Raw genomic sequence first — 17161 nt, forward strand, 5'->3', positions numbered from 1 at the left:
TAACCAAGCTTTGAAATGCAATCCCAAAGATATTTCCATCAAATAGTTTTGTAGGGGCAGAATCAGGAAAGGAATGGAGCTATTGCTGTTATTCCCACTGCATTGCTGAGATGTGCTTCCTGAATTTCCCCATTTCCATTGAAAAAAAATGGTCTTATAGCCATATTARGGTTACAGTGAGGAAGTAAGAGGGGTGGATGCTTTACTTGGTAACAATTTATCCACACATGCCCAAAGCACCACCTAAGAAACCCAGAGTCTTCAGCCTTCATAGTCACTATAAATCCTCTTGCATTTTCAGTGAATAAATAGCTACATCCACATGCCTGGTCATTGCCTGAGTAAGGACACATGATCATCCCTTTCTTTTTTTTCTTTTATTAATATACAACTATTTCATCTACATTAATCATGGTATCATTTGGGGTTAAGCTAACCAGCACTCTCCCAGACAATGTCCTGGTAAGTTTCAAAGGACAGCATGGGTTATGATTTACCACACACAATAAGGAAGAGGCCACTCTGATGGAAGACAGGGAAGAGAGTTTTAAACATAGGTGCAAAAACCATACCTTCTCCTCAGGGCAGAGAATGTACCCTAGCCTCATCTGCTTTATTGGTATACCCATAGCTTTAAATGTTGGTAGGTGCTTTGCCTCAGAAGCAAGTGAAATGATACAGTATTTACAAACCACACATTAGACCCACTCTCCAGGGAGAACACTTAACTGATAATACAGAACTGAATTATTTCAGATTACTTAAAATGTAATGGAACAGAAGGAATGAGTCAGTTATGTGAACTAATGCAACCTGTTAAAAAAATCAAAATAATTGTATTTTGTTAATGTTTGGCAGAAAAGTCTGGTATTTGGCCAATTCTAATTATTTAGACTTGGTCTATAAAACAATGTTAATACAGCAGAAAGCAATTGTTGATATTCTCTCTGAAAATCATATTAATCAACAAGTATTTGAGAGCTCTTGTGATTTYAGTCCTGGATTGGAAAAGAAGTTGACTGAGAAAATGTTAGCGAACAAACCCCACCCCACCGCCCAAACACACTAGTCTAAAGACACTAGTCCAAACATGATATTGGGATTTGCTTATACCAAATGGATTCTTACCAAGTCCTGTTCAACAACAGATTTCTAAGAGCAAAACAACATAGCAAGTTTCATTCTCATACTAGTATTTAGTCCATCCCAGTTTATCAAATATTTCAATAGAATATCATTTTTTTTAAGCTCTGTTCAAACCCCCTGACATTCACACAGAAGGAATTTCCCAGATTCATAGGGGAACCTAAAACAYATCATTAGTTTTTCCACAATTTTGACTGCATATATTTTACCAAGAAACATGCGTATGTGTGTGTGTATACACTCAAATATGTGATTGATACATATTTTGTGTGTGTGTACGTATGCGTGTATATGTATAATGTGTGTGTGTGTGTGTGTGTGTGTGTGTGTGTGGTTTTTTTGCATACACGCACACACACAAAAATATATTCTGGAAGTAAAACCAAAAGTAAGTGCAGTATGTTAGAATGACACCAGACCTCCAGTTTTAAGAGGAAATAATTCCACAAATTCACGGAGTATATATAAAAACAAGATAATCATTGTTCTTTATAGGTTAGGAGTCTGAATAGCTTTATCATCTCACCTTCATTATCGCAGTCTTGCAATGAAAGCCATATTTGATCTACCAGACCAACTCCTTTTACTTCACCATGAACTGGAATGGAATGCATTATCATTAATGCAGTGTCAAAGGTTTGTTTTGCAATTGTCAAGTCTACTCTTTTCTGACATTTACATTACTAATTRTTGTATCTTCCATCCGAGTTTGCAGGACAGAAATCATCCACTGTGATACTTCTAGACTGTTCTCAGTTCGCATCTTCGACAGTTACGAAGCTATACTATGAGGATGGCTGTCATTATTAACTGATATTTTCTGGACTGGATTCGACTAGACACATCCTGTACATGTGTTTTAGAAGTACAGAAAGCCAGCACAGCTTAATAACATTTAGGAAACAATTGTAGTATCATGTTTTATAGGTACTGAAGAGAAAGTCTTCAGTCACTGGCCAAATTCTTCTTGCTATATATCCTTGGCTTCCAAAAACAAACCTTATGTTCGGATAGCTCCCGCAGAAGTCAAGGGTCAATCCTTGGTCATACTGCAYGGAGCATTTTTTGCCTGGGGTTTATGGGTTTTGTCTGGAGTTTTTGCTTTTGTTGGGGATCATATACAGAACAAAAAACCTTACTTATTAACAGTGAAGTCATTAATTCACTGCGTTAAAAAAAAATCCTCACAAGACCTACTATCAAAGTAGCTCATTCAGCACCTGCCCCCACTCCTTATTCCCAGCACCCGAATCAACCTTTAACCAGCTTGTACTGTCTGAAACTTCTCCAGGCAGCTGTATGTTGTCTCAGAGGCCCTGGCAGTCCCTTGCTGTGCCCGTAGCACAGGAGGTACCAGTGCAGTGTGACAACAGGTCTCCCCTTCTGCTTTACACGGGGATAGTTCAGCATGAGGAGCACAATGACTATAAATAAAAGACTTGGCAAATTCAAGCCTCTCTATCCCAATTTCTCAGATACTAGTGCTAAATATTCTTCACGGTTGGAAAATACGAACTTATAAAGTGCAAACTGGGAACACTATAAACAAAAATGTAACTTCTTCAAATAGTTATTTGTTCTTCACATGCAAAGACAACAGATCTGTAGCCAGTAGACCTGGACATACATTATGAATTCAATGTAAGGCCAAACATCTGCAAGTAAATAACAAGTACAAGCAAACTCCAGCCAAACAGCAAGGGTCAATTTAACTCATGTAATTAAATTATATTCCTCTAAAATTTCTGTAGCTACACATATATGCAAATATATATGTGCAAATTCCCTCCAATGGACTTTACAAGATTGAGTCACTGAATAGCTTTTTCCTTCAAAATCATATTAACATTAAGGTCCTGGACCCACAAAGAAAAGCAATAGAAATAGATTTTCTATTACCAGCATTTTATGAACAGCATAAAATCAATACAGTACATATAAAACTGATTTGAGCCATATTAAATATAATGTCTGTAGAACGAATAAAGTGACTGTGCACATTCTTTGACAGATTAAGGATTATGACCCACAGCAAAGTTGGATCCATTGTGTTCAACAGGCATGATTAACTGTATTCATAATGTTCTACAATAAAGCTGATCTCCAGAAGCTCGCTTCTAAAATTATTATGATAACTCAGAATTTTGTCACGGCTGCAGACTTTTACACCATCTGGATTTTCCTATGGACCAGGAGAAGAAAGAAACAATGCCTTAAATTTTATTTGCTATTCTTCAGCCAACATAAAAATTATGTCAGAACAACCTTTTCAGCTACTGCAAAACCTTTTCAGCTACTGCAAATACATCCAGCTCACTCCATCCAAGTCAACAGTTCTTAAAGATCACTTTTAAGCTACAAAATTTATATCTTTAAAAGCAGATCCAGTTTAGCAATGTGATGTCTACATGAAAATTGAACTATGTCAGGAGAGAAAAGCCTCCCTTGCCTCTCCTCAGACTATCTAACCTGTATTCTAGTAGCCTGTTCTGGAAGAAAAAGCTTGGATGAGAGAACACCAACGAGATTCCAAATAAAAGTATAAATGAGATAGTCTTCTGTATTTCTGAGCGATTGCATATGTTATCTCTTGAAACAGGAAAGCTAATTTACAGGGAGAAAGGTTTCCACTCCCATTAGTGGAACATTGTTTCTTTTCCTGCAATTAAAAAAAAGAATCTAGGACTCCCCTTAGATTTACAATATAACTTCAGGAAGTGAGGTTAGTTATTCAGCATGGGACAAGTTTACTTACTCTAGACTGAACTAGTTTCCAAATAAGAAAAAAAATAACTTTTTTTGTATATAGCTTTCATTTGCTGTTCTGGAAAACAAAATGCCAAAACACAGTACAAAGGGCCATCAGTCATACAGTGAAAATCTCCTTTCCCTCACAGACAGAAACGTCATTTTCCTGAACTCCACCCAATTTACAAACTTCACAGAACCAGTACCTCAGAGAGGTATTCCACAATTGTTTCAAATCAGAATATGCTTTCCAGTGCATAACACAACCATAACGATTACTGGGGATGGGAAGGGAGGGGAAAAACCCCTTGCATGACCGCTAACCAGTGTGACCCAAAACAATTCATCAGCACAGCTCCCATATACTTGGATCAGGGCCGAGCCCTGTCCAATAATAATATGCCTTTATGTCTGAGCCTGACTACACTAAAAGTTATTGATGACAACCTCGATTAAACAAGTAATTAAATCCTCCAAATACTTGCATGGTGGGAGGAAGGGTTATGAGAAGGACAGAGACCAAGCATCAGTTGTGACCTTGAAAGAAAAGTATTGATTCGATTTTGTCTTGTGAAAGGAAGGAGGGGAAACTGAAACCAACGGTCCTGAATCATTAATGAGMTCCCATAGCATGCTCCTAATTCCAATTTTATAAGTATCCAAGTGACTCTTTCTTCAGGCCTCCTCAAAAGYAGCATGTTTACAAACTATTCAAAAATGGAAACTGCAAATTCACTCAAGACGACAAGAAGGACATCTAGGTAGCAACTCAAAAGGTGTCTGTTTTTGTATACTTTAGACTGTCTATACACTATGTTTATTACTGCGAGCAACCAAAGGATGGTATTGACTGCCTGTGCCACTACCTAGGTTTTCATTAGTATCCACTGCACAGAATAGTATTTTTCCACTTTTTGGAGCTTTTCTATGGATGAAAGGCCTTCAAACACACTTTAGATCATGAATGTCCTTTTGGCAACTTTTCCCCTCTTTTCTTAAAAGAATCTCTTCACAGAATGGAATGTTATAAAATTATATGCATAGTGATGACTTATACAGCAGGAAAAATCCAGTAATTCCTGTTCTGTGTCACCTAAGTAGTAAAAGGATGTAGAACAGTAGAGTAGGATGCAGAAAGGCAAACAGTAGTTGTGATGCAGGAAGGTGYATGATAATTTTCTTCTAATTTACCTTACATTTCACTTCATCCTCCTTTTGGCTGAGTTCTCCCRCCTCAATAAATTCTTAATTTTTCTTCTAAAGTCTCCTTTTCTAGAAATTATCTCCAATAGCTTTCCTTTAAGTAGACCTAGCTTTAATGCTACTTACTGCAATACAAAGAAAGCATCCTTTTTCCATCTTGGCTCTTGTAACAGTCTTACTGCAAATCACTCTGTACCTATTAACTTACTTCTATAGAGAAATAATAATTTAGGTTACAGAACTGCTTTTCTGACTTCAAAAAACCTTTACTAAACAAATCAACTACATTAAGAGACTGGATAAATTATTAAGCTAAGATATACATATATACATATTTTTAACGTTATTAAACCAAGAGAACTAGAAGAAAAAGTTCATCAAACAGCCAAACAACCCCTGATTGTAGACATTTCCTCCCAGGAAATGCTATTCAATGGAGAAAGGCATACCAGCAAGGTACAAACATGAAAAGATGGTTCATTTCGCCATCTACTACAGGAGAGAATAACTGCAATAACTTCTGCCCACACTGCCATTGCATTGGCAGTGTCTAGCTGATATCCACACAAATGAGTGCTCAGTGGTACCAAGAGCTACTGTATGTGTACACATGTAAGAAATGAGCCATTTTAAAAGTGTCTGTTTAAGTTTCCTTTCCACAATCTTATTCATGACCAATATTTCTACTTCCTAGAGATTAGAAATCTTCCTTAGAAACCGCTGCTTTAAGAAACTGACACTTCTTATACCCTCTTTTTCACAGACAATGTAGTAATATTGACAAAGGTGAGAAATACTACTACTGGTATCAAATTCAGATGCTTTCTATAGTAACAGAATATCAAAAACCACTAGAGCAATGATGCCACTGCTATACTTAATGATTCATGAATTCACGTAGTAAGATGAAACACTAACCATGATCTTAAAATGAAGCATGCAAGTCATTAAAAATTCTATACTGCAAAATCTCAGTAAAATATATATATATATATATATATATATATGATCCTGATCCTTTCTGGTCTTAATTCTGAAATATAACTTTTCTACTTATCATGACAATTTATACGTTTGTATACCCTAGTGAAAAAAAAATACCTAAAAAAAGAATACAAGATCATAGGCAAGGAGCAAGCAAACTGAAGAAGGATAACATCACTCATTTAAGTCAGATGGATGATCTGTGTGACTACACGTCACAGAAAACCTACACTAAAACAAATCCAGAAAACAATGTATCTTAAATGTTAGGTCCAAACTGCAGTTTTACCATAAAATAAGTTTAGTGAAATTCTGGGGATGGACAGTTTTACACCAGAAGATATATGGGACAGAGAAGACTCCTTCATAATGTTCTTGCTCACTTTATACCTTCCACCTACATTTGTCTGATCCATAAGATGAAGGTAATGAACAACAAAATGATTCATTATCATGAACTGTACAGTGATTAATTCAGTATCCAGTGATCTGTAAGAACCAARGATTAACTGTTTCTGGTAAAAACAGAAAAAGCAGATTCCAAATCAAAGCTCCATTTTTAAAATACTTTGTTCCCTTTAAATTTCAGACACCACAAATCTTCCCACTTCTGGGTATACGGTTTTGCTCAGTTCCATGGCTCCTGTAAAGACTTTATCAGGAAGGAATAAAATGCAGTAATGATTTTTTAAAACCAAGCTGCATACAATCCTGTACATAAGCCTTTAATACTGGGGAGGTAAAAGTGTGGTATTTAAAATAATAGACTAAGAGCAAAATTCTGCTCTTCTATACGTACTACAAATATCATATCTGTAATGTTTATCACACTGCTTACTCTGCACTGACCTGAAGCTCCTGTTTTCATCAGTGACACTTCTGGAGCTGAAAAAGCAATAGGATGCTGCAGCCAGACCAGCAAGAAATTCGCTCTCACTGCTGGCTGAACCCCACAGTGCCAATCACTGTGACACAACTTGCCGTTCTTTTGATTTAATGGAGATGATTCACAACTCTAATCAGCTTTTCCGTGCATACAATTATTTGCACTTGGGTGGGTGGGAGAGCCCTCATTTTTCACTTCAGTCATGATTTTAACTGTATACATTGCATAGACAGAAAGTCAGCGTACTCCTTGAAGCACCCAATTTTCACTATGAGGAGAAAGGCTGGCTGCTGTTCATGTTTGTTACTGTATTATTCTTTGATGTGTTAACATCCAGTCTTGTGACCACATGTGACTAGCACAGGTCAGATAAAGTAAACCTTGCCAACAGAGGTGTCCTGGCTAGGGACCAGGCTGACTGCTACTGTGCTGTCCATGGAGCTTTGCAGAATAAACCTCCTCATCTAGTTGTAGCACAAGAAGCTCACTTCTTGGCCCTGTCTGTCTGATTTTCAGTGCCAGTGGTCCAGACTCAGTTCCTCCCAAGCTGCAGTTCAAATTTTGTTGTTGTTGTTGCTATTTTTGTTTTTAAAATAGATCACATGTGTGCTGGAATTCATGACTACAAGGACACACTGAGTGGCACAGCAAAGGACAGGTGAGTGCACAGACACTGTTACCTCCAGTCCATCAAAGCTGATACTCTCCTTTGCTCTCAGTCCTCTCCCCACCACTGTCTTGCCCCTTCCTTTCACTGGTAGGGTTGGCAATCCCCTCCTTGTTTCACTCATTTTTCCCCACGTTTCCTTTGCCCCTCTCCACCATGGCAGGGTCCACGCTTGCAAAGCCAGGTTTGGATCTCCCTCACCATCCCAGGTGGTGAACTCAGGACAAGAACTTGCACTTCTTCCGCCTCTGCCATCCTTCCAGCTGACAGAAGGCAGTCCCCCCTTCCCCATCTTAATTAAGTACTGGGTCTTTGATCCTAGTAATTACTTCTGCAGCTTTTGGCTCACATCTTAACCCTCTCTTCTTTTTCTACTCAGTACATAATCAACCCATCCAGTAGGAGATTGCAAAAGGGTGTGATTTTTCCCTTCTTTGGCTTGCTTTAATAATTCAACTCTACTACAATCTTTTCCTTTTCTCCATATGACAGTTTAAGAAATTTCTTACCTAATCACCTCATCTAGTCTTCTCACATCCCCAGAGGTCTCCTCTCTTAGTTTCCTTTACCTTTGCTCTCATGCCCTCCGTCACACCTCTCCATTACATCTCACTTAGCCCTGAAACCTTCCCCCCGATGAAAGCAGGTTTAGGAAGGGGAAGGGGAAGAAAGGGAAGAGGGAAGGGGAAAGGGAGGGAAGAAACCAAGAAAAAAAAATCTTGTCTCTCAAACTACTACCTGTATTTCTCATTAAGCTCACTGAATGAATCGCAGGAAGTTCATCTGGTCTTATCCTTGGACTATCAACCCTCTAGCCAAAATATTCCTAGTCTGGAACCAAGACCTCACTCAGTGTAGTCCTGACACACAACTACCTTTAATATTATCCTTAAGAAACTTGTCATTCACCTTCAATGCCATGAGTTTTGCATGACTCATGATTTAGACCTACCTGACCAACCCAAACTGCCACACTGTTCTTCTTTACAATTCAATCTTTGAATCCTAACAGTCAGTCTCAGAAAGAAGAAAAGAAAATGTGATTTTCATTTTAGGCTAAGGATCAAAGCGATGCTAATAGAAAGACTCTCCATCCACTTATACTACTTCTGAAGACAGACTAATCCACACAAGGACCTACAAAATATTCTTTTGCAAAAAGGCAAAAAAAAATCTGTTCAGTTTGGCTGCAGGAATCATACAAAATCATGCAACATTCACCCCAATTCATTTTGGTTTTTTTTCAGCTTTAGCATTTTAGACATACTTTGCATGGGTAGCCATATTTTTCAGTGAAATAAAATGTCTCAGAGCTACAACCACATCCTAAAAGGTGAATCATAAGCAATGAACCCATGAAGTATTTCAAAAATTGACACACTTGTTGTTTAAGTGACTAAATTATGAACACAAAGGACAAAGTAGAAAAGTATCTTGAGCCATGTTTGGGAAGACTTTTATCTGCACAGAGCTGACAAGCTAAACACCAACCTAGGAATGCATAAGCACACATGAGTGTATGTACATGAACTTCTCAGTGTAAATACACAAGATTTGTGTTAAAATAGTTCAGTTCAGCCTAAAACCTGTGTTCACACCTACCACGAGACACATGGGTTTTTCTCACTGACACCAGCAAAATACACTTTGCTGTACCTTTTATGTTTTCTGCACACCAGCCAATGTAGTCAGGTATATTTGAAGCGTAGCTAAGGCCACGCTCTGAAAATTCAGTCCTTTAGCTGTCTCCTCCACTAACTATTAGTAGCTAAGATTCACCTAAGAGAATTGGCCATGGTCCATACCTTGCCCAAAGCAGGTTCAGCAGAGAGTTTATTAGCTGGGGCTCTTTTCTGTACTTCCCTCATAAGTTCTGCTACATCGGCTGGAACCAGTAGGCCAGCAAAAAGTTGGTATTTGATTCCCTCTTTAAGGAGCTATTTAGGAGCCACTCTAAGATGCCTCCCTCTCTCATCCAGAGCCCAGTGTGTTACAGCGGCAAGGTTAATTGAGGAGCTAAAGGCCAAGATTATGTTCCACCTATTCTCTGGGAGGATTTAGTTTCCCATGTTACTATAAAGATACTTTCCTAGATGCATATGGAAGCTGACACAGCCAACCGCAGGAACTTTGCCTGCTGCACTTCTTTCCCCAAAGAAATGCTAACCCCCATCAATCTAAATGAGTCCAGTTCCCATCTACACTCATTTACTGGCAGGGTAGTATAAAGGGGCCATTGTGTAAATAAGAGCAGGCTCACTGACCTTTTTTTTATGAAGGATGCCATCAGCATACCAACATCTTTAGATACCAATCTTCCATTCTACATAGCCCATTTCCTCCACCCGTTCTCCAAAATCCCCCCCMCACACACTTAACAAGGACGCTACTTCAGTTTTAAACATTAACAAGACAGTTCTTTGACTAGGTAACAATAATAAAAAGTGAATTCTGAAGTCCCTACCATATATGAGGTTCTCCTTTTTCCTCCCCCCACACATCGAAATAGAGCAAACCAGTGACCCAGTTGTCAATCTGGAAGTAAATATTTAAAATTAAGCATTTCCATAATGTTGCTTGTTGCCCTGGACACATTTTCAGGATTATAACAGAAGAGAAAGGGTATCAGTAGTCAACTGCAATTGAATGGGCTGAAAAAAAAATAAAGTATCTAAAGTATCTAACTAAAATTTAAATAAGCATGGGTTAGGAGCAGCTGTAAGATGCACTGGGAAACACTCAGATGCTATATGATTTGTAGCTAAAAGGCAATAAATGACAGGCATGAATTTTGTGTGCACAAAAAATAGGAGCTCAGTGGCAAACAGATCACTGTTCCAAGGCCAGCTGGTATACACAATAGTGCGTACAAACATCATTTTTGTACACATAGCAGCCAGTGAAAACAATGCTCATCTTTGTGTTTCATGCAATCAGGAGCATCTGTTTGTAGAAGTATAGGCTGTACTTAGAAAAAGCATCATCTGGCTTCTGGGAACAAATCATGGTTTGCAAAAGTTGCCATCATTGCAGTATCTAAGCACTTAAATGCTAGGCGATGTCATTGTGATTAATAATGAATGTATATTGTGGCACAAATATTTTTCAAAGTAYGCAGATGGGTCACTGCCAATTGCTTGAAAGACTGCAAACACCCAGAAGGAATTCCTCTCCCTTTGGCATCATCAGGGTAAGGTTGTTGGCCCAGAGCTGCCAGGGGTGACACCAGTGTGCTACAGATTGCTGTCGTGGAGGACAGGGAAGGGGAGGCAGAGCGGGGCAGCCTCGTCCTTCTCTTAGGAATGGTGGATGCCTGTGAGGCTTCTCAGTTCCTCTGTAGGTTTGCTATCATACTCCTGTTACATGTCCTGTAGTATACACCAGGTATGAAACAAAGGTATAGGCTGATTTTCTGAGGAGCTAAAGGGGAAGTGTCTTCCAGTTCCCTTGCAATCATGCCAGATTATCTGGTCAATTAAGGGAGGATTTTACCCTAAGAAAGTCCAAATTATTGCTTTATTAAAATAAAGGTAGAGATACTTATTTTATACGCTTCTTCACAAGAACAACAGGGTGCTGCAAGTGACAAAGAGAGAAGGAAAGTCTCCCTTGCCCACTTTCTGTGTGCACCAGGCATGACTAAGAACACAAGAACAGCCAGGCCAACCCCGCCAAGTGACCATCTAGCACCCTGTCTGTGACAGTGGTCAGAAGTCTATGCCTGAGGATTCATGTAAGCACAGAGCAAGTGCATCAATACATTTATTCAAAATACTCACAGCCTCTCTGAGCTGCACAGCTGAGACTTCACAAACCAGAAATGATGGCTTTGTGCCTAACAGCCGTATCACTCACATTTATAGCCAGTGGGAAGCATGCAGGAAACAGGCTCTGTRCTCTTCACCTGTCTCACAACCTGCTCTGCCTGTATTTGAAGGACCTTACGTTGTACAGGACCCACAGCATGTTGCATGAATTCTTCTRATGGCACCAGAACAGCCTGCACTAACGTTTACTCAGAACATACAAGCAGACACCAGTGCAAGTTGAGCTCAAGCTCAAGCTTCAGACACCATGAGAAGTAGTTACATGGCCTGCCTAGCCAGCAAGCCAGCACTCAGAAGCACAGAAAGAGCAAAATGTAGCAGGAGAGACTATTTATTGTTCTCTAAAGTGGCAGAGAGCTGTGAGAGCTTTTGGGAAACCCCCAAGAGGATGACACTGTGTAGAAATAGTGTGTTTGTGGCTACCAAGACAGCTGACTGCATGTTTTAGTTTAACTCTCAATTAGCCACAGCGCAAGACACATTCAACAGATGAACAACTGGACCAGAGCCAGCAAAGTCTTCTAAAATAGGGGCTGCTTTTAGAATACATCTCCACATATCATAGCAAAAGGATGGATAATARTGGAGCTCTAGAGACTACAGAGGGGTGTACATTGGGGTGGACATTTAGAGAACATCACAACAGTCCTCTCCAAATATATTAAAGGAAACTACGATGTTCTGATTCAGACATTAATGTGTAAAAGGCAATATTTCTGTGAAATACATTTCTGCTCCTACACCTTGCTACAAATTACAAAAATATAACTTAGTGAAAGGGCACAAACACAGAGGGACTACACCACAATACTTTCTTGGAAGCCCTTGGGTATTAGAGCTGGCAACCACAGCCACCAGCCCAGGTGTCCGAGCACTCCTTGGTAAAAGAGAGGGCTCTAGTAATTTAAATCACCAATTTTATAAGTATTTCTCTCCAAATTCCTGTTAGTGGCAATGTCTCGTGACCAGAAGCAAAGTTAAAATTTCTCCTACTTTAAAAGGTGAGGTAAAGTAAATCTCCATGTTGCGGCTGGCCTTATCAGATCCAGGAACATCGCCATTCCTTTCTAGCTTTACAAATAAATTCCTCTAAGTTGTGCAAGTTTTCATATACTCTCTGCAGACATTCCTAGATAGTCTACCTAATTTCCAAATTTGCAACTATCTTTACCATTAGCATGGTTTACATAGCATACCACAGCATTTGAGTGCTTCACAACTGTGGCAGTATTATTAGGGTTAAGCATGGAACAAGTGAAAGACCTCTGATTTGGGACTCTGGAAAGTTACGTCATGGAGGAAATTAAGGACAGCTGTGCTAAGTGCTACAGCCATGCCAATCTTTTTCCCTTCTTGTACTCTGTGAAGAAGATGCACTCAAAATACAAAGCCATTTTGAGAGAAAATGTCCAGTTCTAAGTACTTAGAGGTTCTGGCTCTGTATTATTACGCATATAATGTTCAGARTGGACAAGAAGGAAAGGGACTGATGGAGGGAGGAGGATCACAGTCAGATTAGATGGCCATATTGCCAGGAAGAAGTAAAGCTTCAAGATAAATACTTTGTATTCTGTCAGCAAGGAYTCTTTAATGTCTTACATGGTTGTATTATCCTACTTGGTGCTCCAGCGTATTCTCCTAAACCAGGTAGTTTAAGAAATAACAGTGGCATTAACTTTGAATATTAAGAATATAATTAATCCAGGCTAAATAATAGTTACTAAAGAGTTATTATGCCCATTTCACTTTGTGATAAAGAACCTTATTGCTTGCTTTTCTTCTTCTCCCTCCCTACCTTTTTTTCTTGTAAGTAGGAAAAAATAAAAGAAAAGATTCCCAACCCATCCTTTTTTTTTAATCTCAAAGAAAAAAATCTGTTTTTTTTTTTCTCATTTTGCTAGATTTGATTTCCCATTTCCATATTTGAACTGGTTTCTGGTTTCTTACACTGGAAAGTGAACAGTGTTAAATGGGACACAACAAGGCAAAGGACAAAAAGAAGAGAGGCTGAGAGACACTTGTTTAAAATGGTAATTCTGAGTTTCAGGGAGCATAGAACAGGAGGAAGTAGAAAGTTGGCTTTGAGGGCAGTGCTAAAAACTTTTTAGAAATAGTGAAGACCCTTCTCATTTCACCTCCCAATCAATTTATGAAAGAAAAAGGCATTACTTATACTGTATTACCCTGATTTTTCATGCTGGATTATCATCCAGGCTGAGGAGATAAGATAGCCCTAACATTTTAAGTAAATAAACATGAAAAGCTAAACTGCGTCCATGCAAAGCAGAGAGGCAGGCTTATGCCACACGGGTGAGGAAGCAGCAGGGAGGCACAGTATCTCCGGGAAGAGAATGACTGAGAACAGCTGTGAGTCACTTGGACAAGGTGTGTTCAGCTAACCGTAAAGGAAACATTTGGGGGAATTCACAGATTGCTGGGTGAGGCTGTGGCAGCGGCTAAAATACAAAGCTGTTCCCCCTCCAGGTTCTAGCAATCCTGGGAGATGATAAACATGCACTGGTGTGTGTGAAAAAGAGATTAGAAAAGGGACTCATTCATTCATATAAAACAAACAACCTTATTTGAAGTTTTGCCCAGCACTGAAACAAAACTAAAGTTTTCTTTTTACTAGATATTCGAGCAGCTTAGCTACCTTTTGTCTTCATTATTCTTAATTCCTGTGAACTTTTGTACTTCTCAATTTCTTCCTAAACAACAAGAGCACTGCTAGAAAAATGATGGCTTTACAACATCTCTTATTCATTCAGAAAAATGAAGCATGATATATTTCTCCAAAAAAAAAGAACGGTTTTTGTTATTTTTTCCAAATATCCAGATTCAAGGGTGTCTAATGCTATGAGAATGCACACACTGAGAAAACAAAGGCATTTCAGATGCATTTAAATGAAGCTCTTGACAAAAGTCTACTCTTACATATTTTTGTAAAACTGGACAAGAAAGAACAAACAATTTGACTTATTTGGGGAAAGTGCAAATAAACACCAGAAAATACTCAGTCTCTGAGTGGTTTTGCTTGTGCAGCTTTTCTAGACACACACACTTGTCTGAAATATACTTAAATCAGTCTGAAATGTTTCTAATTTCTTCCATAATACTTTAAAAGACACAGCTCCACTGTAGGAAGCAAAATGACAGGAGTTGAAAGGAGAAAATCATGAGATCACACTGCAGTGACGCAAGCCACTCTCCGAGCCCATGGTGAATCTTTCCCTGTTGCACAAAATTCAATACGGAATGCTTTTACTGAAGAAGAAGAAAAAAGAAAAGCACACTCCAACTGTACTAAGGTCTCAGCATCTGCTAACAGAACTGATAAGCAGCTAACATGGCCAGGCATTTAAAAATAGATCATTATGAACCACAGAAATCATATTATCTTCTGTCCAGAACAAGCAAAAAGATTCTCAAGCTCAGAAAAAAATAAAAATAAAAATAAAAAAATAAATCAGACACTGATCCAGAAATCAATGCAACTCAMACACAGAAGGAATCCTTCGTCAATCAAGTTGAGGAATGCAAACAGAAAAAAATTGCATACAACCTGAGAGGCGTTGTGAAAGCATTCAGTATGGGATGCAGCAGTGGAACGTGGTCCTAAACAACACCTCTTTGTATTCCCAGTCTTGTTATTCAACTGAGACTCACATACCTGAACTAAATAATTTTAATGAAAAAAAGTCACTGTATTGTAAATAGCATGAGCTCTCCTGTAACYTTCTGGTAGTTCCTTGTCTTCACAATCAGGGCCAGGCCTTGCCAGTATTTAGGACTACACAGCAGCTCCTTCCAAACTAGCATTTTTGCTGGGTGGAGATCACACAGAAGACCTAACCAGAAATACCTTCTGTTTATGTACTGTTTGTGTTTCCGCCTATGTTGTCCAAGAACTGCTCTGTTTTTTAGCATCTACTTTTCAAGAATCATCTAATTTTAAGATTTCTCAAAAGACCACCCACACTAGGCATATGTTTACTTTGTGGTAAATAGCACTTAATGCGTTGGAGAACTGGGGCCACCCCCCCCAATAAAAAAAAGAAAAAAAATACTTTGTTTCTTTTGCTCCTCTTCTTTTCTCATCTTCACTTCACACACATCAAAATACTTTTTCTAGTCTCTTTTTGTGCCTGCTCTAGTTTGTTCTGTTTGTAGGGAAACGTTTATTTCTCATGACCCACATTCCCTCCTACTTCCTTTTTTCCCTTCGTTGCATTTCCTCCTGCATCCAGTCTGCATGGATACAGACAGCACAGTGCCAAATGTTCTGACAGGGTGACATAACTATAAAGTATTATTTTAAGAGATACATCTTTTCTTTTTTGTAAGGTAAGAGAATCATGGCTCAAGTATTTTAAGATCTTTGCAAACTCTTTTACACAGAATGACTTTTATGGATCAGTCCATAAAAGTTCTAATTCTTTGAACTACCTATAATTATTAGCCTCTACAAAGYAAAGTACTTAGAAGCATTAACAAATTTATCTTCCAAATGTCCATGTGATACATAAATATTACTGTCCCCATAACCCAAGTGATGCACCTGAGACAGACAATTTGTGTGATATGCTCTTGACTACAAGGATTGGAATGCTAAAGTCAAACAATAAAAATAACTTCTGGTGTCTGCCTCAGATGAGCAATATCATCATTGCCTTTTCATGTCTCATCACCAAAAATATCACAGATTTGACATTATCTTACAACCACTGAATCACAGAAATTAATCCCTCTTTTACATTCTACTCATTGACTAAATAATGAAATGCTCTAAGGAATTAAAAGATTGACACCCACTGAATGTGCATTATAGAACATACAACACAGTACAAAATTACTTCTATAGGTACAAATGGAGAAATCAACAAGTTCCGGATTTCAGTGACTTGACAAAACTCAAGCATGTTCCAGAGCTACAAACGGATCCCACATTTTGAGCACAGCTCCTCTTAGTTACCTGGCAATCAAGGCATAAAATAACTAGGAACCCTTTCTGAGAGCTCATTATAGCTTTATAACCAGTTTGAACATTAGATCATGTTTGCCAAATTGCAGGTCTTCACTGAAGATACAAAGCTTTTACTTYGCACTTCATTTAGAATTAAAATTAGCAAAAGCTCTTCCATTTTAATCATATTTCACTTCTAGCCCATAAGCAACCCAAACGCTTAAGCAAGATACGCAATAATTCATGAGTTAAATAATAATAAATTGAGCATCTCTCCATTTTCCCACATCAGTACATCAAGCCACTCAAAAAAATCCAACACTCCGAAAGCAAACCAGCATGCAAGAATCAGGGTTTGTCTTGAAACCTCTTGCAATCGTTCTCTTCTCCCTCAACAACATGGAGTTAAACAAAGCTTTTAAAGGACAGAACACCAYCACTATTTGCCCTATACTTTGGACAAATATGAGAGAAAAAAGATTCCTCCTACTGACAGTGAAGTTACMTCCAAAGAATATGCAAAGACCTCAAGAAATTGTCATATTTAGACAGAATAATAAAGTGCTCTGATCTGAACAGTACTACTCCTTAAAGTCATACAAGTATTTCTCAGGCAAAAGATTTTAAGTCATAATGTATATATTGTGTCAGAAGCTGTAATCAGAAATACCGAATAACAATATTGCTGATTAAGGTGGCTTTTATTATATAGCTGCATGGCACTTTTTAGTCAAACC

The 17161-nt window shown here is 38.5% G+C and overlaps 1 protein-coding gene across 2 annotated transcripts in view; it reads right to left on the bottom strand.

Moving 5' to 3' along the window:
• Positions 1 to 17161, bottom strand: part of NTRK2 (neurotrophic receptor tyrosine kinase 2) — a 200038-nt gene that overhangs the window by 121173 nt on the left and 61704 nt on the right. The window contains exon 12 of one of the 2 annotated variants that reach the window (XM_085313173.1): positions 1673 to 1744. The exons of the other annotated variant lie outside the window; for it this stretch is intronic. Coding sequence (XP_085169299.1) covers positions 1673 to 1744 — 72 coding nt within the window. The remainder of the gene's footprint in view (positions 1 to 1672; positions 1745 to 17161) is intronic. 2 annotated transcript variants of the gene reach the window in all.

The sequence above is a fragment of the Rhea americana genome, unplaced genomic scaffold (genome assembly GCF_003343005.1).
Source record: "Rhea americana isolate MKP2758 unplaced genomic scaffold, rheAme1 scaffold_11, whole genome shotgun sequence".
Classification (NCBI taxonomy): Eukaryota; Metazoa; Chordata; class Aves; order Rheiformes; family Rheidae; genus Rhea; species Rhea americana.